Raw genomic sequence first — 22734 nt, 5'->3', positions numbered from 1 at the left:
TAAGAATAATACAATTTATTGATGCTTCTCAATAAAAAAGCCAAAATGTTGTACTTACTCATCCAGTTAAAAGGTGCCAGTCAAGCTGTTCCCTTGGTTTTGCAATGAAACAAGCAAATCAATCTTTTCAATGTTCTGGTTGGCATTTATAGAGGATGCTAGTGAAGAATTCTCTGGCATTTGCTGAGAAAGAAGTGTTGTCACAGGAGGCTGACCCTCATTCTGGGGTTGGCCTGGCTGACTTATGGCCATCAACTGATCTGGCAATGTAGCTGGTCCAGAAGTTAAAAGCTGACTACAGTCTGCAGAGACATTTAAAATAGAGAAGCTACCTGATTAGTTACTTTCCATTAATATTTATAAGAAGATATTTATTAGTTGCTGGGGGAAACTGATTATTGTGCCTACCCAATATAGAACTAGAAGGAAGGCACCTGACAGCCCCATAAAAAGGTTCTCACCGAACAGTACTGGACTTCATCCCAGGTCTCCTCTAAGTGGTATACAACTACAACTTTGCTTCGTTAATCCTAAGTAAGTCCTACACATTTTCTTCGGTATATAAACATTAAAGATGAGTTTTTACCTCCTTGGAAACTACTTATTTTAATTGGCAGAGATATTTTCTGTCATTCTTACTTCATTTTCCTTTCAAGTTTATAGCTTAAAATGGCAAACACCTTCATTTACATTCATGACCACATTTAGTCCTCCCATTATCCTTTTTTGAGTAAGTAGATAATATTACCACCATTTAAGATGTGGAAATTGAAGCTTTTGTAGGTCATGTAACTTGTCCATGATCTCACAGTATATAAGTAGTATAGTTGGAACTTGAACTCAGTTCTAAGTACACTCTGTGCTCTTAAGACCCCTGTGTTTTGCTTCCTTTTAGTAAAAATAATAATCTGACCATTTCAATCAATAACATTTAAGAAATAAGAAATCAGAAAGAGTTTCTTACTATTTTGAATGCCAAATAAGAACATTCCAGAAGTCTGTTGAGATGAGCCAGGAGAATTCTGTAGTTGGTTCATTGTGCCTCCAGTAGTGTTATGAAATAAAGCAGCCTGTGGTTGAGGTGAAGATGTGGCTCCTTGGATTCCAGGCATGTTGTTCTGAGGAGAATAAAGAGGAGACTGCTGCATGTCTTGTTGGTTCATACTGGTCTGCAAAGCAGACATGGATGCTGGAGAGAGGAACAGTGTTACTTGCTGCTCTTGCGAACTGGGTGACCCTTGGACCAACTGAATCTGAGGAGAACTATGGAACAAGGAGGTCTGTGGTGACTCAGACTGGGTAGGGCCTGGGTTCTGAAGAGAGGAAACTGTAGGCTGGTTCTGAAATTGCATGGGCTGCTGCTCTTGATTCATTGGGGCCATATTATTTTGTTGGTGAAAGATGGATTGGTTCTGTTGCTCCTGATTAGCCATTGGATTTTGACTTGGGTTGAACATCATGTTTGGTGGTGGCTGCTTCTGAGATGTCATTGTGGCCATGGTATTCTGATTACTGAACAAAATGCTCTGCTGCTGCTGTTGCTGCTGTTGCTGCTGCTGCTGCTGTTGCTGCTGCTGCTGCTCCTGGGATGGAGAGTTACTCTGGATAGCGACTATTGAGTGCTGTGACTGGAAGATCGGTCCTTGTTGGTTCTGAGGCATTGGATTAGGAGGCAGGGAGCCCAGGGACACCTGAGGCTGGAACATACCTTGCTGGGAGGGTTGTGCCTGTTCCTGAGAAAGCATAGGGGTCTGGATGTGTGATATTGGAGCCTGCTGTTGGAAAGCAGCTTGCTGCTCAGTGTTAGATGTTGACTGAAGTGGAGAAATTGAGTTTTGAGCTGCAAAAAATGAAATCTGTTCTTCTTGGGCTACTGTGTTACTTTGAAGATTATTCATTGGAGTCTGGGAAAGAAATAGGTTGGCTGACTGCTGGTCTTGAGGAACAGAAGAGCCCTGCAGCACAGCCATGGAACTCTGAGAGTGAAACATTGGAGGCTGCAATTGTTCAGAGGATGTTGTAGAAGTCTGACTGTGGACAATAGGACTTGGACTGTGAAAAATAGAACCTTGAGTTTCCTGGGAAAGGTTCTGAGCATCAGCAATAGGATTCTGAGGATGAAAAAGTGGAGCCTGTGAATGAGAAGACTGTTGCAAAAAATTCCCAGATTGGAGGGACATCATCTCATTACCTTGCTGGAATAAACCATTACCTTGTTGCTGAGTACCATTATTCTGCACACTCATCATACTTTTCGTAGATGAAAAAAGGTTAACTTGAGGTTGACTGTCCCCACTATGTTGCATTTGGACCATGGTCTGAAAGACACTGTTCTGAATCTGCTTTGCTTGTGCTCCAGTTTCTTCTCCATCTCCTGAACTTGATGTCTGAAACATGGTAGTGCCAGGGGTTGCAACCTGCTGTGTGGTGGTTGTAGTAGTTTCATTTCCAGAAACTGCAGGTGGAGAAGAAAACAATTCACACTGCATTTGCATGTCTTCATTGGTAGATAATGCACTCATCATGTGAGAAGTCTGCTGGTAAACTGGAGATTGCTGAAGGTTCCCATTTGCTGACGCAGGTGAAGGAAATAACTCGGACTGGATCTGGGCAGCTGCCTGGCAGATACTCTGCTGCATCTCCATCACCATCGCAGCTGATGATTCCATTACTTGTTGCTGCTGTTGTTGCTGCTGTTGACTGGATAATGTGTTCTCAGTCGGTGGGTGAACACTTTCGGCTCTTCCAGCGATTAAATTATCTGGTCTAGTATGGACTGCTGGCTCCGTTGAGGAAAATATTCCAGGGCTTACACTATTTTGAATTTGACTGACTTGTTGAAAAATGTCTGCACTAAGCTGTTCTTGAACATTCTCATTACCATCTGGAGCAGAAAATAAAACTGAAGATAACTGTTGTTGTGCCTCTAAAACTTGTTGGACCAAGTCAACATTTCCACTGCTGCCACTAGCAGTACTGCCTGTAAAACTTCCGGCTTGCAAATGCTGAATTGTATTCTGTAGCTGACTCACGCTATTTGGTGATGGGAAAATATTGGATGAAATCTGCTGCTGTAAAGTCTGCGCTTGTTCTTGTAGTGGTGACTGCTGCTGTTGCTGGGATGACTCAGTCAGGTGTGACAAATTAACCACTGTACCATCTGATTGCAGTACTTCTCTAGTTGGAGTTTCTCTGGTCTGAAACTGGGTAGCCTGCTGCAGTAGTGCATCACTGTTGGGCAGCTGATTAGAAGCAGAAACTGCTGGAAAGGTACCAGGCTGTGAAATGTCCTGTGTTTGGATAGTTGTCAGGGTCTCTGGGTTGTATGTCTTGGGTTGAATCTGCTGCTGCTTTTCATTTTCAGAAGGTAAGTGGGAAGATGATGATGATGAAAAAGACCCATTTCCTGCTATGTTAGAGATATTTTCTAATGTTTGTTGAGTTGATCCAACTGTCTTTGTAGTCTAAAAAATAAAAATCCCCAAATAATATGTATATATAAACATCAAATTAGCTCATTTGATACTTCAAAAATTATTACTCTGAATACATATGTATATGCAGGACCAATTTTCCACTCTACATTGTTTTTTCATAAAATGTGTAAGACTAGGATTCTTGGTGACACCATATCTGTCATTATGATATTTCTTTAATAAATATTGTAAGCAAAGACAGTCAAAAAACTAGAATAATCAGTTAGTTATTGATGTGCTAAGGACAGGAAGAACACATTAATTCTACAGTTCATGAATTAATAGTAAATTCAAAAATATCTCCATCTTGTGGATCATTGGTAACATTATAGGAGGGAAAGGAGTTAAGTGAAAAAGGGAAAGGGGGTTATAGAAAAAAACTGGGGAAAAAAAGAAAATAAAAATGTCTCCAATTCTGAAACTATTAAACTTGTACTTTCATGAATACCCCACATCCCATAGATCTAGCTAACATTAATCAATTCCTCCCTTATCAAGATATATTGGAAGTCACTTTGCAGGCTATTTTATTGGCATGTTAAAGCATTTATTCTGAAAACCAAAACTCATTAACTGCATCCAAAAAGAAACACATGTGAAAAAAAAAGTAAAAATAAAAGCACAAACATGGGGAAAAGAAATCAAATTAGCAATTTTTATAACTGAGAAGATGTGGGGCACTAGTCAATGCAGCTTACCTTAAAAATAGGGGAAGATCTTTTTTCTGCTGTTACTTCCATTGGAGTAACATCTTCACTCTTAATCATACTGCTTGATATGAGTGGAGTGATCAGAGCATTAGGAAGAATATTTACCTTATCTAAGTTACAACCAGTAGTTTTCATTGCTGTACACACACACACACACAAAAAAAAAAAAAAAAAAAGAAAGAAAACTTTAAAATCACTAACATCATTAATTATTTCATTCTATAATATGGTGATTCTTAGTCATGATTTAAATATGTCTATTTTTTGATGCTATGCTGGCAGCATAGGATATAAAAACTGATGTATCAAAATGTGTCTTCCGGGCACCTGGATGGCTCAGTTGCTTGAGTGTCTGGCTTTGGCTTCAGGTCATGCTCCTGGGGTCCTGGGATTGAGCCTGCCTCTCCCTCTGCCTCCCTTTCTCTCATGAATAAATAAATAAAATCTGGGACGCCTGGGTGGCTCAGCGGTTGAGTGTCTGCCTTCGGCTCAGGGCGTGATCCCGGGTCTGGGGATCGAGTCCCGCACTGGGCTGCCTGTGAGGAGCCTGCTTCTCTCTCTGTCTTCCAGGAATAAATAAATAAATAAAATCTTAAAAATAAATAAATAGATAAATAAATAAATAAAATCTAAAAAAAAAAAGTGTCTTCCCTTTTTTGAAGTAATAGTGGCTTGAGGACTCCTGATAGGAACCTGAGACTGGGTTGAATTCAACAAGGTTACTCAGTTCAATTATCAAGCTATATCCCTCAGGGCCCTTTCAAAGTACCATGAGTTACACTAATCAACATGATCACATATATTATAGCGTACAGCTTAGAAATCTCCAAATTAAAGCTACTCAATTACAACTCTCCTCTTAGAGCATGTGATTAGTTGCCTGGCAGCATAAAATCAAAACATTTACCAATTAAACTTCCAAAGCAAAACCATCAAGTATTTTCCACTTTCTTTACTCTAGTTTGCAGGAATAGTTACAGATTTATGCTAGGGAGAGTTAATACATAGCAGATAAGGTAGGTTCAACCATTTCATTCTATTTTTTCTCCTTGATCCCTTTTCTTCGACTTCTTTTTTGCCTCAAGTCTGTGTTACTGGCACTTAGTGGAGCCTACTGATACCACTAATGATAGTCTTCTGAACTGAATACCTAGCCAAATTCTGCACCCAGAGTATACCACTACTTTGAAACCCTGTGGAGAGAAATACAAAATCCCCAGAAGCATAGCTAATTAAACTTCTTAATGTGATACGGAGAAGAAATACTGGCTACAAAGAGGACTTTAAAATGGCATATGGTATATATGAATAGGATAGCTATCTTTGTAATAATTTGATTTAAAAATATTTGAAATTTTCTGGTCTTACTTCAACTTGTCTCACAACTAACTGGCTAGAAACAACTCCTATGGAAACTGATTATCTTGAGGGAGGGAAAAGTGCTCATTTAACTTTTGATATTTTATACTTTATTACTTTGAAAACTGGATCATTTACTCATGAGTTCTCAGACCTCTTTTCACCTAGATTCTAACAATACCAATACAATGCAACTCACAGTCCAAGTTTGACTAAGACAGAACTTCGGATCATGTACAAGGCAGGCATTTGAAAGTATTCTAGACCCATCTCACACGACAATTTGAAAGACCACTGGTAGTGTCCCAAGTTGATCCTGTAATACTCAGTTCCTATTCTTGCTTTTGAACTCTATTAGAAAGTGAACTCTGTGAAGGCAGATTTTGTTGTTGTTGCCTGGTGCATAATGGATAACCAATAAATATTTGCTGAATTAATGAAGAAATTAATAAATGAATCTACTTTACCTTTGTCATAGTCAATTTAGTTCGCTGTGGATTATTTGGTTAATCTTACAGTACAGTGTTGCATATTTTCATTCTAGTATTTCTGACTTAAAAAGTTCAATATCTAAAGATAAACTTATATTACAGTTCAATGAGAAACTGTATATAAACATCCACTGACAAATAAATGCATTACCTACACAGTTACTGTTTAACATGTCTATATACAATTTTGCCCAAATTTACTTAGAGGATAATTCTTATTATCATAGTTTTTTTCCCCCTTCTGGAAAATGAGAACAGGTAGAACAAGTTGAGCAAGGGTCTTTAACATCTCCTAAGGAGACTGCTGACAAACAGGTAGGTCTACTAGTGTTGACTAACAAGAAAAGGACATTTTGTCTAATGCCCACGCAAAGATACAAGTCTATCTATAGCCATATGCACAAAATCTTTCTATGGCCAATAATAATTGAGGTTTCTGACAATCTGGTCTGTTTGTTGTTCTAGTTCTATATGAGCAGTAGCTGGAAACCTGTTGGTGTTACCCATAAGAATGGAAAGCCTTCCCTGAACTCCCTGGTGTGGGTGGCAAGGGATGCTGAACCTACAGAAAAGAAAACATTTTTCCTGGTATTTTCTCTAGTCTGCTGATACTATTGGGCTTCCCATTCTATTTCTGCTAGTGCTGCTAGAGGTGGGAAAGCACTTACATGGGCTACTTCTGCCCTGTGGTTGCTCAAGAACTTCGAGGTTAAGGTGGGCTCCTTGTCACTGGGTGAAGATTTGGGAGACCCTGAGTCTGGTTCACCTTCTGACAATGGGTTGCCTTCTGTCACTGGGTAGATGACTGGGAGACACTTGGCCTGGATCTTCTACCCTTAGGGGGAGGGCCAGGAGCTGTTGGGCCTGGGTCTTGCTTTGCTGCTGAGGGAAGGGCAAGGAGATGCAGGGCCTGCTGATGCCACCAGCACAGGTGGAAGGGCCTGTGTGCTACTGCCTGATATGAGGGAGGGGATGGGTTGGATCCCTGGGTTCTGCTGTTCCCACCCAGACAGACCGACCTGCTGCTTCTGGCTTATGTGAAGCCTGTATTCGGGACCTCTTTGGTTCTACTGTTAGTATATTGGGCCCACTGCTACTTGGCAGATGTGGTGTATGGGGTGAGTTAACCATATAGCTGTTGCTATTACAAATTTGAGTGGGGGATGTGCTAGTCCCCACATTTTGTTCGTGGATCAGCTGCTGTCATTAGATATGAGTCATCCCACTAAGACTCTGCTAGGCTTTGCCTTTCCTAGTCTTTGAGAGCAGGCTATTCATGCTTATTTATTGATTTATTCTTTCTGTCTGTGTAGGTTGCCAGTTCTGAGTTGCAGACTTCTCTGGTACCTAATTCAGATAAAATGGTAGATAAAAGAAAAACTAGGAAACTCACTTGGTGTCAATTATTTCCAAGGTATATTTAGAAAGGAGGGACAGGGAAAAATAAGTGTATACTATTATGTCCCAGAACCCACAAATATATCTTTAATGGACCTGTAAACAATATTAAATGGCTTGAGAGATGTCACCCTACTTTGCCTTCCTACATTCTCATTATATATTTATGATCCTTTACAAAATTTCAGGCACTGTTCCAGGTTCCAGTGATGACTAAGATGGATAAAGCCCTACTGCCTCGAAATTACATTTTAGTGAAGGGAGGGAAAAATCAAACATATGAAGTCTGTGTATTATGTAAGGGCTAGGGGAGAACTTTTAAGCCAATTCAGAAAACCCACAAAGTAAATAAGACAAACATATTTAACCATCCAAATATCAATGTGAATTTGTAAAGAATAATGGCATTGACAGTTTATGCCAACTTTTGAACTGTTCTCTCCATCTATGCCGAATAATCTTTGAAATTCAGAATAATTTTTATGGAAGTTTGTTATCAGCAAGCAGTATTTAGGTGGAGTACAAATATGTTTGTATAAATTAAGATTTATAGGGGAAGAAATAATAGAGTAAGAAAATACTCTATTGATTGAGTTGTTGATTAGAGTTGTGGAAGAAAATACTCTATTGATTGAGTGTTGATTAGAGTTGTGGAAGACATCTAAGTCACAAGCTCTATCAGTTACTAGCTGTGTGACCCTGAGGCAAATCACTTAACTTCTCTGAGCCTTGGTTTATTCACCTGTGAAATGGATTGAGATATGGTTCCTCCAAGCTTCTAAACCTTTGCATGTAGTTAAAACCAGTGAGAAAAGTATATGCTCTCAACTATTTTTCACTCATCCAGTGAAGCACTCCTTACAAAGCCGAAACTAAGAGAATGCACATCAATACAAGTTGACCCTTGAACAACATGGGGGGTTGAAGCAATGACCCTGCCATACTAGTTGAACATCCATATAGAACTTGACTCCCTCAAAACTTAACTGATAGCCAACTTTGACCAGATGCCTAACTGATAACATAAATAGTTGATTAACACATATTTTATGTATGTATTACACACGGTTTTCTTACAATAAAGTTAGAGAAAAGAATGCTATTAACAAAATCATAAGGAAACATGCTATATTGAAAAAATCTACATATAAGTGGACCTGCGCAGTTGAAACTTGTATTATTCGAGGGTCAATTAAACTTATCCCTGGGTCCTAATAAACCTGTATCACAGTCTTTGAGCCATCTTTCTAGAGTGTCTCCTCATGTCTACCTGTACCTACAGAGATACTTTCTGGAAATATGTTCTAGAAACCGTTAATAGTAGCTTACACTGCACACTTTATATTATTTAATTAGTTGTTTTTTGAAGATTTTATTTATTTGACAGAGGAGAAAGCACAAGCAAGGGGAGTAGCAGGCAGAGGCAGAAGGAGGCAGAAGCAGACTCTCCACTGAGCAGGGAGCCCAATGCGGGACTTGATTCCAGAATGCTGGGATCATGATCTGAGCCGAAGGCAGGTACTTAAATGACTGAGCCACCCAGGCACTCCTATATAATTTTTATTACTTTTGTGTAAAGGATACATACACAGTTGACTAAAACCAAAAATGAATCATGATACCTTGGCTCTAGATTTAATATCTCACTGAGTGAGCTGTGCAGTCATCCTCCTTACTCCCTACACACTTCCCCCAAACCCTAAGAAATTAGAAACTTATTTTAAAGCAAAAGTTTTCAATATCTTTCAATAATATACTTGGTATCAAGTTCTAAAGCTCAATGTAATTGATGGCTATTTATAAGAACGTTACTTAGAAGATTCCTGCCAGAACACAAATTTAAGTCATTTATGTTGCTCAGTCTTCATTATTAAAAAATCTCTCAGCAACTTGGCATTACACTAATGCTCTGATTTCAAGAAATCATAAAAATAAGCCATATGTCAAAGAAAACTGTTGGTTCTGAAAGCTACTATTTTTATGTCGTTGTTCAGGAAATCTCCAAATAATGATATAAAATTTAAAATGACAAGTAAAAAATTTAAATCAATGTTTAGTATTCAATTTTCTATCTTTAAAAAAATTTTACCATGATTTGATAAAACTGTCAAAATCAGGTCTAAATTGTGAAAAACTAATAACATGTGTATGTGTTTGTTTCTTATCCGGTTTTTTAGCCTTTTAAGATTTTGATCAACTAAATCATTTATTACTAAGAATTAAGCATGACATTTACAACCTTTCAACCTTCAACTCATAATCTTATATTAGAAATTTCATGTTAAACTGGATTAGTGTCCCATTAGTATGATACACTATGAAAGTACCACCAAAAAATTCTGGAGAGGGATGCCTGGGTGGCTCAGCGTTTGAGCATCTGCCTTCAGCTCCGGGTGTGATCCCGGAGTCTAGGATCAAGTTCTGCATCAGGCTCCCCATGGGCAGACTGCTTCTCCCTCTCTGTCTCTCATGAATAAATAAAATCTTTAAAAAAAATTTTTTTTGGATAAAAGCATGGATGGCAAAGTTGGCCAAAAAAAAAAAAAAAAAAGATCACAAATATCCCTGACTTTCTATACTGATTAATTAATTATGGTATTATTCATCTAATAAGCATGGTTTATCTTTTTATTTTTTAAAGATTTTATTTATTTATTCATGAGAATACACACACACACACACACACACACACACACACACACAGAGGCAGAGACACAGGCAGAGGGAGAAGCAGGCTCCATGCAGGAAACCTGATGTGGGACTCCATCCTGGGTCTCCAGGATCATACCCCGGGCCAAAGGTGGCGCTAAACCGCTGACTTACCAAGGCTGCCCAATAAGCATGGTTTAAATAATTTTTGCTTAGATGTGTTACCTTACACACTAGAGCTCAACCTATCCTTCTGTTATTACTGGCTAAGTGACCTAGAGCACATTTTTAACCTTGGTTTCTTCACCTGTGAAATGAGAATAATAAATTACCTACTTCATAAAGTTTGGAAGATTAAATGAGATAGTGCCAGTAAAAAGTACGGCATATTGCCTAGCACTTAATATACATTTGATAAATGTGAGCTATGGTTATCCATTATATAGATTTGTAAATTTTCCTGTAGTTGAATCAGATAAACTTGGCTGTTTACTTACTATTGCAAAATCCCTCACTAATCTACTCTGGATGTGTTCATAGTCAGAAATTAAAATGGTAAGTTATGTACATGAATGCTGGATTTTGCTACTGATGATATTTAAAAACACATCATATTTGATTAAATATTTTTAATTTTAAGATTGGTTTTAACTCATGAATTTCATGGCAGAAAAATATAAATAATGGCTAGGAATTATAAAAATAAATCAATGGGGATTATGTAATTGACATCTCCATCTATAACGGCAAAAAAGCATCACCACTGAGTATCTAGTTGTGTTAGAAATCCCTTAAGAAAAAAAAAAAAATCTTGATTTTGGCCCCTCTGACGTCCCAGGTATTACAGGCTGGGCACAGAATCAAGTCTGCAAGCTGGAAAAAAAAAAAAAGAGAATGAAAGAAAAAGAAATTTACTCTGTGTTACATTATAACATCCTGAAGGTATCTTCATTGTTTCTTGGGGTTGGCAGGAGTAAATATGATGTCAGAAGGAAGGATGATAACAAGAAATCTTTTTTTTTTATTTAAGATTTTGTTTATTTATTCATAGAGACACAGAGAGAGAGAGAGGCAGAGGAACAGGCAGAGGGAGAAGCAGGCCCCCTATAGGAAGCCCGACATGAAAAAAAAAAAAAAAAAAAAAAAAGGAAGCCCGACATGGGACTCGATCCCGGGTCTCCACGATCACACCCCGGGCTGCAGGCGGCGCTGAACCGCCGCGCCACCAGGGCTGCCTGATAACAAGAAATCTAAGTAAACTTTTTCAAAATAGTTCAAATTTCAGTTTCAAAATTTCAATGTCCAATATTAATTTTGGTAGCAAGAAGCTTTACAGACCCTATTTTACATAAATTATTGTATTTTATACTTTAACATTAGGGAATAAAAAACATCAGAAAAATCTCCTCTCCTCCAACATACGCTTTAAAAGAGTTTGTTCATATGGTGAATAACGGGAAATATCAAGTTGGGAAATAAGTCTCTGCATTCAGTAAAGTTAAACAAATGTTTATTTTGTGACATGGAGGGTACCCTGTTAAGTGTTCTAAGCACATAAGAAAAAACAAAATAGTAAGATTTGCCAGACAAAATAAATAGGATCACCTTTTTATAATTTTTGGAAAGAATGGACTTGGTACCTTTCATGGCCTCTTCAAAAGAGCAAGGTCTTGAAGGACTAGATATTTCTTTCTTCACATTTACATTCAAAGCACCAGCTGCTGCTATAAAAGCAAAACAAAAAGATTGATGTATTTATTTAAACTTTCCCTAAGAAAAAGGTGTATCCTAAAAATCTTTAATTGGAATATTTCCTATAAAATATTATTAAATTATTTTTTTAGCAGAAAATCTAAGCAGAGATGAGTTTTTATAATCACCAATCTATGCCCTAAAAACTCACCAACCAAATGGGCAGTAACATGCTCATGTATCAAAACAAGAAACAACAGCAACTTAAAATCCTTTTTGTAACAGTATTCACATTGACAATATGTGATGAGTAGAAGACTGATGTGAAACCTTTTTTTCTTCCCCCTTTTTCCCCCCCTTCATGCTGGGCGTGGAGCCCAATGCAGGGCTTGAATTCACAATCTTTAGATCAAGACCTGAGCTGAGATCAAGAGTTGGATGCTGCACCCAGGTGCCCCAAGATGGATATAAAACTTTTAAAATGTATCAAATATATATTAACACCAGAATGAAAAAAATTCACCATTCATCTACATAAATGATTTATTAAAATAATACTGATTGAGAAATGTTAATCAATCAGTTGAACTAAATTAAAAATGTGATAAATATTTTTTATTTTTATCTGAACCTGGGTGGCTCAGCGGTTTGGCGTCTGCCTTTGGCCCAGGGCGCAATCCTGGAGACCCGGGATCGAGTCCTGTGTTGGGCTCCTGGCATGGAGCCTGCTTCTTCCACCTCCTGTGTCTCTGCCTCGCTCTCTATGTTTATCATAAATAAGTAAATAAATAAATAAATAAATAAATAAATAAATAAATCTTTTTAAAAAAGTGATAAACAGAACCTATAACATTATGATTATTCCTTTTGTAAAGCCTTGGAAAAAATAATCTTTGTATATTATTAATAGAGAATTTCTAGACTATTACATCTAGTCATAGCAACTACAGCTACCATGGCAACTTTATTTTTTATTTTTTTTTTTAAATTTTTATTTATTTATGATAGTCACACAGAGAGAGAGAGAGGGGGGCAGAGACACAGGCAGAGGGAGAAGCAGGCCCCATGCCAGGAGCCTGACGTGGGATTCGATCCCAGGTCTCCAGGATCACGCCCTGGGCCAAAGGCAGGCGCCAAACCGCTGCGCCACCCAGGGATCCCCATGGCAACTTTAAATTTAATGGACCTGAGAGTAGGGTTCAGTTCTAAAATGATAAATAGGGACACGCCTGGGTGGCTTAGAAGTTGAGTGTCTGCCTTCAGCCGAGGGTGTGATCCTGGGATCCAGGATCGAGTCCCACATTGGGCTCCCTGTGAGGAGACTGCTTCTCCCTTTGCCTATGTCTCTGCCTCTCTCTCTCTGTCTCTCATGAATAAATAAATAAATCTTTTTAAAAAATCTTTGACTTACTCAGAATGGGAACAGAATCACCTTATTTTCAATTTCTTTTAAATTTTTATCTTTATTTATTTTTAAGTAAAGTGTATACCCAATGTGGGGCTTGAACTAACAACCCTGAGATCAAGCATGGTGCTCTACTGACTGAGCCAGCCAAGAGCTCCACCTTATTTTCAATTTCTTATTTTTGATAGGACAATGTGAAATGATACTTATGAAGAGACTATAAAGAGCTAGTTAGTTGTGAATAAAAAGACAAAATGAACACATCTAAGAATGAAGTTAAATAACTTAGTGTGCTACACAGGAAGTCCAATGAATGACATATAGGGAACTGAATGGAAAAGAAATCCATAGACAGTTTTAAAGCATAACAATAATTCTAACAATTACAGACTTACCTATCATCCATCCATCTATCAATCTATCAATCTACCAATCTAGAGCTTGAGTGTGTGAGCAGGGTAGGGAATAGGAGAGGGAGAGAGAGAATCTTAAGAAGGCTCCACACCCAATGCAGAACCTGATGCAGGGCTTGACCTCATGACCCTGAGATTATAACCTGAGCAGAAAACAAAAGTTGGATGCCTAATCAATTGAGCCACCCAGGTACCCCAGCAACCACAGATTTAAAAATAGAAATCTTTGAAAACATTTAAATTTCAACTTTTAAAATCAAGTTTTAGTCAATTGTTGTTAGAGAAAAAAAAAAAAGTAATTATTATATCCCTCATTTCTTACAGAAATACCACTGCTGCGTCACTGCAAAAAATACCTGATGTGATTTATGTGTCTTCATAGAATGAAGTGAAAACTTTGGTGACTAACTGGCAAAGTTTTATGACCCTGCAAACTAAAAGCTTGGGAACATGCACATGAAGTATATTTTTTAGCTCTAGACTCAGAGCACTGTAGAGGAGCTTTATCTGGCAAAGCATGCAGAACCAGTTTATGTTCAATTGAACCCTTGCCCCAATCACATGTACCAAATATCCATGATCCCCGAATTTTCTGCATAACTATGTTAGACTATGAGTACAGTCTCAGATTTCCAGAGCAGACAGAGCTTGGAAGCACTGGTTGGTGCACAAAGGCCCTCTAGGTATAGAATGAAGCTAAGAAAGAAAAGAAGGCTACCAGACTGGGGAATCCTCCTTCCTTGTGTTGCCATATCTGACTTGGAACTCCCAAGCATTCTGATAATCCTAAATTCAACTCTCCTCTTTCAGGTTGGTATGAAGTACCTTGGTCAAATCAGGAGGATAGGACATATTAATTTGCTAGTTTAATTATAACTTTTAAATATTTAGGCAAGTAGTATAATAGTCATCATTTCTACAATACTGGGGTAGTCCTAGTTTTTGCTGTTATAATTATACACCACTGAATACTCAAATGTTTAACCACAGTCCCCAGATGAATCACAACAGCAATTGGTTTATCATGAGATAGTGCAAATTTTCTATAACCAAGTTTTCCTGAAAATCATATTCTCTCTCATGTATATCTGAAAAGATTATATTTCAGAAAACACAAAAAGTGAAATTATAGCAAAGTTCTTTTTAAAAAATATTTTATTTATTTATTCATGAGAGAGATAGAGGCAGAGACACAGGCAGAGGGAGAAGCAGGCTCCATGTAGGGAGCCCGACATGAGACTCAATCCCGGGACTCCAGGACCACACCCCGGACTGAAGGCAGGCGTTAAACCGCTGAGCCACCCGGGGATCCCCAGGAAAATTCTTTAATTAACTATATCATAAAGGCAGAAACTGAAGCATTAGGTCTTATTACAAAGTTTGCATAGTATGTATTTATTTGATTAAGAGATTCTGAGTGTAACTATTATCTATTGAAGACAAAATATGAAAGGAAAAACTTAAAAGAATAAACATGTTAATGATTGCCTAAATGTGGCCAAAGATAGCCAATTAGTGTATGCTGTTAAGCAGAAGACTTAAAAGCTGTTTTATTTGCCAATTTTTCAAAGGGAAATTTCTTTTTTTTTTTTAAATATTTATTTATTTATTCATGATAGACATAAAGAGAGAGAGAGAGAGAGAGGCAGAGGGAGAAGCAGGCTCCATGCCGGGAGCCCGATGCGGGACTCGATCCCGGGACTCCAGGATCGCGCCCTGGACCAAAGGCAGGCGCCAAACCGCTGAGCCACCCAGGGATCCCCTCAAAGGGAAATTTCTAATCATCAATATGTATCAGTAAGAAAGGACAGTATTCTTAGTGCTGACACTAAACACTTCAAAATCCAAAATGTTCTTCATAATTAATCAATAAAAACCAACAACCATAAAACCTCAGTATTTTCAACACTGCAAAATCTTTGAGGCTATTCCCTGACTAGATACCTACACTTCCCTCTTCCCTTTCCACACAAATGATACAGCTCATTAGTTCTGTATCAATTATGCCAGCTTTCTCCTCACGAGTAAGCTCCTCTTAACAAAAAATATTAAATGCCACTATTTAAGTAATTTAGCAATTACTACAATGCTTTAGCTACCATTAGTTTTAAGTCAAACTTTCTTGGATTTTTGAAACCTTTCTAGAAAGAAAACAATAAAATATTTGGTCTCTTTGAGTATCTTCTCTTTTATTTATTTTTTTTGAAACCAGTATATTATTTCTAAACTTTGCCTTTTCCTGCCTGAAAATTTTACTGCTGATCTTTTATTCTGAGACAAATATTAATTTCATTAATGCTATGTAATATAGCATACTTTTACAGCAAACTGGTGGATAATAATAAGCAATGCTGTGAAATTTAGACATGATTTATTTTATTTTTATTTTTTAATAAATATTATTTTATTTTAAGATTTTATTTGTTTATTCATGAGAGACAGAGAGAAAGAGAGGCAGAGACACAAGCAGAGGGAGAAGCAGGCTCCATGCAGGGAGCCTAATATGGGACTCGATTCCGGGACTCTGCGATCATGCCCTGAGCCAAAGGCAGGCGCTCAACCATTGTGCCACCCAGGTGTCCCTAGACATGATTTTTTAAAAAGGGGAGAGATTCATTAAATGATAGAAAGTAATTATCAAGATAAGATTAACTCAGGTCTAGTTACGGTTTCCATTGCTTTTGCTTTTTCTTGCCTGGGCTTTTTCCCCTCTGCCACCTTTAGTCACCTTGTACCTCAATGAATCCTGAACTATATGGGAATAACATAAACAATAAACTTAAAATATGGAAGAAATGCTAATTCTGAAGTATGCTTGAGACTGGAATGAACTGAACCAATGGTAAACATAGCAGAAATCAAGCCTAGGTAAATGGAACATGTATAGAGTTTCATTTTCTAAAATGTTCCCCCTACTTTTGCCAGGAAAAGACTTCTCTTCTTTAAGCAACTAAATGTGTAGGGAAGAAATTCTTAAGAGACTTCCTACCCAGAGATCTTCTAAACTTATGAACATTTCAATTGTTTTTATTGTTCTGGTTTCTAAAGGAACTACTTTACCTAAATGCTTGAAATTGTATTTGAAATATTAACCAAATTAATATTTTTGACTACAAATTAGAAAATGTTACATGCATATAACTATACTTGTGATTTTATCATTTATCAATCCAAGCTCATCTCTCCCTCTCCCAAAATGCATCCTATAGGCCAGATACAGACTAAACTATTAAGTTTTTCAAAGTCGTCACTTTTACCTTTCTGTATATAAGAGGTACTAAATGAATGATAACTCTTACCAAGTAATATGGATGATATAATTCTGTAGAGTAAACTTCAGTGCATTCCTAGCTTTTCTTTTTACTATTGGAGCATAAGCAGAAATAATAAATATCCTTGACATAAGAGTAAAAACAGTATGTGGTGGCCATCTTCTTAGGAAATCATGCCCTTAGAAATCAATTCATCCTAGCACACAACTTTTTCTTTTTGGTTGACTGGTTTTCATATGCTTCCAAAAAATTAGAAATTAGTGATTGATTTTAGTTCAGAATTTTTATTTTGACATACCTGGGTCAGGAGTGTAAGTGAATGGCTGAACATCATGAGATCTTCCAGCATTGGTCACTACATATATTCCCACTGATACTGGCAACGTTATATGTTGGTCATGATATGGGGGAACCTTCACAATAAGATGATTCTAAATTTAAAGGAAATAACAAGAGTCAAAAAAGAAGCAATATTTAAATTAAAAATTTGAAATAATTATAGTTAAGTACATTTCCTGTTAGCTGTAAAGTATAAAAAGTCTGACTAGGAAAAAAAAAGCATTTTAAAGCTCAGGTTTACAGGCATCATGACATTAAACTTAAAACTGCTTTTAATTTATTTTTATTTTTATTTTTTTAGGATTTTACTTATTCATGAGAGACACAGAGAAAGAGAGAGAAACAGAGATACAGGCAGAGGGAGAAGCAGGCCTCCCACAAGGAGCCCTAATGTGGGACTCCATCCGGGGATCACACCCTGAGCTGAAGGCAGATGCTCAACCACTAAGCCACTCAAGTATCCCTGCTTTTAATGTTTTACAACGGCTTACAAGGTGCTTCTCCCGCCAACTATCTCTCTTTTCCATTCTCCCTGAGCTTGTTACATTCTGGCCATGCCAACCTTCTCAGTCCAGTCTTTTAACACATTAAATTCATTTTTGTTTTTACCTCACAGCTATTATAACTTGCTTGTCTCTCCCACTGAAATATTCTTTGTTCACCTCTTCAAATGGCTAGTTCTTAACCCATTTTCAGGTCTTACTCAAAATGTTACCTCCACATAGAGGCTGGCCTTCTATGACCATACTACTTGAAGTAGTAACCCTTCCCAACCGGGTCACATAATCTTATTTCTAAAATAGCATTTATCACCACTTTAAATTACTGTGATTGTTTTTTCACTCTCCAATCACAAGAATTTAAGCTCTGTAAGAACCTAGGATGTTCTGTTCTTCATTCTATAACCACTGTTAAACACCTTATACAATATAGATCAAATGTATTTGTTGAATTAAAAAATGAATAAATTTTGAGGAAAAAAATATGCCCACCAAGCACAATGTCAATTATATGTTTTGTACAACATTAATTGTGAAGTGCCTTTCGCAATGCAGTTCACAACTGCTTCCTAACCACTTTCTCATTAAAGTCAGATAGAGTTCAGTGTACCCAACCCTACCAAATCAAAGTTATTTTTCTGTCAGATAGTGGCAGAAGCATCCTCATAAGAAAAAAGTGTATAGTGCTTCATCAGCACTCACTCAAAGAAGACTTCATCTTCTTGAACCATATTTGAGTTTTGCAACTTCTTCCCTAGTATATTATAGTAATGGGAAGGAGTATTAAGGGCTAGCGATTATGTTTTTCTACTGAGGATGTGATATGCAGGAGGCTAACGATGGCAAATGAGGATGATGTGAGTTTTTTTTAATTTATTTATTCATGTGAGACACAGAGAGAGGCAGAGACACAAGCAGAGGAGAAGCAGGCTCCCCATGGGGAGCCTGATGCCGGACTCCACCCCAGGACCCCGAGATCACACCCTGAGCCGAAGGCAGACGCTCAGCCACTGAGCCACCCAGGCATCCTTCTTATTTAGCTAGACTACAGTTGATTGACTCAGTTCATAGAACTAAGTGACAAGTGACAAGTGGGGCCAAGATCAAGGTTTCAATTTTTGAGCAATTAGTTTGTTTCTAAGCCATTTTTAAAAAAGATTTATTTATTTATTTTTGATAGACATAGAGAGAGAGAGAGAGGCAGAGACACAGGAGGAGGGAGAAGCAGGCTCCATGCCGGGAGCCTGACATGGGACTCGATCCCGGGTCTCCAGGATCGCGCCCTGGGCCAAAGGCAGGCGCTAAACCGCTGAGCCACCCAGGGATTCCCCGTTTCTTTTCTTTTCTTCTTCTTTTTTTTTTTTTTTTTAAAGATTTTATTCATTTATTCATGAGAGACACAGAAAGAGAGGTAGAGACTGAAGCAGGCTCCATGCAGGAAGCCCAATGTGGGACTTGATCCTGGGACCCCAGGATCATACCCCGGGCTGAAGGCAGATGCTTAACCACTAAGCCACCCAGGCACCCCTGGATTCCCCGTTTCTAAGCCATCTTAAAACACTCTCTGAAACAGTCATGTTAGAAGTAAAGAAATAACTTCTGATTTATGGCACTATGCCTCCTAAGCCCAGTTAGCCATCCTCCCTCAAATCAATCAATCAATCACTTTTTAAGCTAGGTGAAAACACATGTATACATGAGTGTATGTCTACAGATATTTGGACATACTGAAAACACATACTCAAATACACATAAGCTCATCAAAAAATGTATCTGCACTGATCTAACTTCTAATAAACAGTTTTAAAATTCTGCTTACTCTTAACGTTACTCTTTTGTTTGAACACTCTATGTCACAAAGCAGTCCTACCTGAAGAGATGTTTGAATGGATGGGCTTATGAGGTTATCCTCTCCTTCTTAAAATTATTTGGCAAATTTTGCAACTGAAATTATTCTTCTGAATAAAATCTTAGTTCTTGGTAATCAGTAACAGAATTAGTATTTAAAAGTTGGATGCATATGTTATTTAAAAGCTTTTACTCCATTTGCTTTGAGAGTATATTTAAACAAATCTAATTTGAAACCTTTAAAAAACCAAATGAACCTATTTTTATACTATTCTTTCATACTCTCTCAATTTTTTTTTCAATTTGAATCTAGAAATTCTACAAGTGATTTGAATTAAAAACTAGGTAAATTATGAAGTGATAGAAAGTTGTTTTTAAACAACTTTTTTTTTATTTTAGTAAATTAAGAGCAATTAGCTACCATTAAGTTAGGAGCACAATACAGATAAAATACACAAAGGGTTGGGAGGCCTTTGGAGCAAGTCAATATTCTCTAGCATAAAAATAGAAGCATATCTTAATTTTAATTTCTTAGAAAAAATCTGCCTGGGTTCAAAATAACAATTTTCTTCTCAGTAGATAATTTTTTTTTTTAAATTTATAAGCTATGGTGCTAGATATTTTCCATTCTCCTAAATGACAATTTATCATTGCCACGTTCATTTTGCAGTTAGGGTATGTCTACATATGTAGACATAGATTAGAAACACTAACAAAATTCCTAATACAATAATTTGAAAATATGTGACCTCTAAGCCTTTGTTTAGTCTAGATGTTCCCCAAAATTCTGAGGATCTCTTTTGGCATTTCTTTCAATAACTTTCCATATTTAAACTGATAATTCCATCTTTTCCAAAACTCCTAAGCTTCTCTTTATTTTTTATTGTTTCCCTCTAAAGAGTGCAATAGAAAGACCTCAGAAGACTAAAAATTAATAACAATCTATACAACTTTGTATTTTTTGATACACTAATGCCTGTTTCATGTTTTATAATACAAGCTATTCTTTTTGTTTTGTTTTTTTTTTTGAAGATTTTATTTATTTATTTATGAGAGACACATAGAGAAAGGCAGAGACACAGGCAGAGGGAGAAGCAGGCTCCATGCAGGGAGCCTGACGTGGGACTCGATCCTAGGTCCCAGGATCATATCCTGGGCTGAAGGCAGAGCCAAACTGCTGGGCCATTGGGGCTGCCCTAAAACAAGCTATTCTTTTTTTTTTTTTTTTTTTAAACAAGCTATTCTTAAATTGAATTATATACTTCTTAGTTTCTAATATAACCATTCTTAGTTTCTAGATCCCTTTTTAAAATCATCTCCATATTTCAAGCTGTGAAACTCTTGCTTTCTTTCAAAACCAACTTATGTTTAAGACTATGTATATATACATATACATAGAGATTATATAATCTAACTATATGTGAAAGATCAATCTTAAGCGATTGATCTTTAAGATATATATCTTTTGTATATATTTAATAGGCAGAATTTATCTGAAATTGTTAAGCTGGGAGTAGATATAATGACCATGTGCCTATCACATTTGGTATATATGTGCACAAGATATTATTGCTTTGAATAGAAGAGCCAGATATTAAACAAAGAACTGTTTTTCCCAGACTTCATTAATCTCAATTTATTTAAGTCTATTTTTAAAGTATTATTCATTCTTACTCTCTACTCAACATGGGGCTCAAACTCACAATCCTGAGGTCAGGAGTCATATGCACCTTCAACTGAACCAGCCAGGACCTCTCAACTTTTAAACTTATATTATTTTTAATTTATTATTTTTTAAATTTCTAAATAATAAAAAAGCTTAACGACTGATGAGTTAATTTTTGGGGTTGCAAACGAAGTTATCACAATTACTCATAACTGCAACTTGCAAAGTTATCTTTAAATGGTCTTTTCTACTATACCATCTTTTGTTCATTTTTTAATACTACAGAGGTCCTTTCAGCTTTTCTGTATAGACTAAAATTTCTTTTCTCTTGTTTTCTGAGTACTCTTTCCTCTAAATGTTTATTTTTTCAAACAGATTTTTTTTTAAAAGTAATCTCTACACAGAAGCTCAAACCCACAACCCCCAGATAGAGTCACATGCTCCACCAACTGAGCCAGCCAGGCACCCCTAAATGTTTTGGGGTTTTTTCTTTTTCTTTAATATAATCTGTTGGATCAATTCTTTATATCTCCATTGTGATCCAATTCTAAAACACTTCCCAGAAAGTCTCTTAGGAAAAAAAAGACAGAAAGCTCTCTGAAAAAGATAAAAATTTAAAAATGAAAAGAACCATAGAATTAATGAAAGATCATATTATGTTTTAGTTTGTTATACATACTTGCTTGCAAAAACCCCAGGACCTCTAGATAAAGTCACCAAATAAGGACATTAATTCCTTTCCATTCCACCATGTCTTATTTTTATGATTATTCTTCTTTAATCTATTGTAGCTGGTATAACTACCCTGAAAAAAAGTGTTTTAAGAATATTAACTACCCCATGCCTCAAAGGTAAAGAAGTAAAAAAAGGAAGGACGGAAAGAAGGAAGGAAGAGGAAGAGGGAGAGGAGTTAGAGGAAGAAGAGGGGGAGAAGAAGAGGAAGGTGAAAGATGAGGAAGAGGAGGAGGAGGAGAAAAGACTTCACAAAAGACTTAACTTCTTAACACTTCTTAAGTTCTATATGAATCAGCAAGTTAAGACTATAATTTGTTGCAGCTATCTTAATATTTTGTACAATTTATAGGGCAAGTTTCTCAGTCTCCAGAACTAGTTTTCTTATCTATAAACTATATCATAAGGTAAGGAAGAGAAATTATAATAGAATATTATTAGAAAGGAATTTACATTAATCTAACCAACTCATCAAAAAACAAAATGTTTATAGAACACATAGAAGTACTGCACAGATAAGTTAAGCTTTAGTCAGGACCAAAACTACAGGCATGTAAGAGCCTGGTTGAAATCAGGGTTTTAAGTCCCCTCAGAAAAAATAAGGAACCTCAGACCCCAGGGTCCTCATTTTCTTCAAAGTGAATAAAATGAACTGACAGGTTTTTTTTTTTTTAATATGTTAAGTGCTTAATATTATGAGGAACACAGAAGACTCAAAATATATTGTTCCTAACCTCTGGGAGTCCTTGAAAGGAAGCCACTGTAGTTCATGGGGAGTGTGAAT

At 36.9% G+C, this 22734-nt stretch overlaps 1 protein-coding gene across 7 annotated transcripts in view; it reads right to left on the bottom strand.

The window, feature by feature from the left end:
- NFAT5 (nuclear factor of activated T cells 5) overlaps window positions 1–22734 on the bottom strand; it is a 122044-nt gene that overhangs the window by 8232 nt on the left and 91078 nt on the right. For 5 of the 7 annotated variants that reach the window (XM_072816743.1, XM_072816728.1, XM_072816764.1 and 2 more), the window contains 5 exons: window positions 17164–17296; window positions 11724–11807; window positions 4175–4323; window positions 965–3464; window positions 59–302 (listed from right to left, as the gene is read on the bottom strand). In XM_072816743.1, coding sequence (XP_072672844.1) covers window positions 67–302; window positions 965–3464; window positions 4175–4323; window positions 11724–11807; window positions 17164–17296 — 3102 coding nt within the window. In that variant the 3' untranslated portion in view covers window positions 59–66. The remainder of the gene's footprint in view (window positions 1–58; window positions 303–964; window positions 3465–4174; window positions 4324–11723; window positions 11808–17163; window positions 17297–22734) is intronic. The other 2 variants (XM_072816753.1, XM_072816735.1) reach the window with 1 other exon arrangement.

Source organism: Canis lupus, chromosome 3 (assembly GCF_048164855.1).
Source record: "Canis lupus baileyi chromosome 3, mCanLup2.hap1, whole genome shotgun sequence".
Lineage (NCBI taxonomy): Eukaryota > Metazoa > Chordata > Mammalia > Carnivora > Canidae > Canis > Canis lupus.
This window is presented reverse-complemented; position numbering and strand designations above follow the sequence as displayed.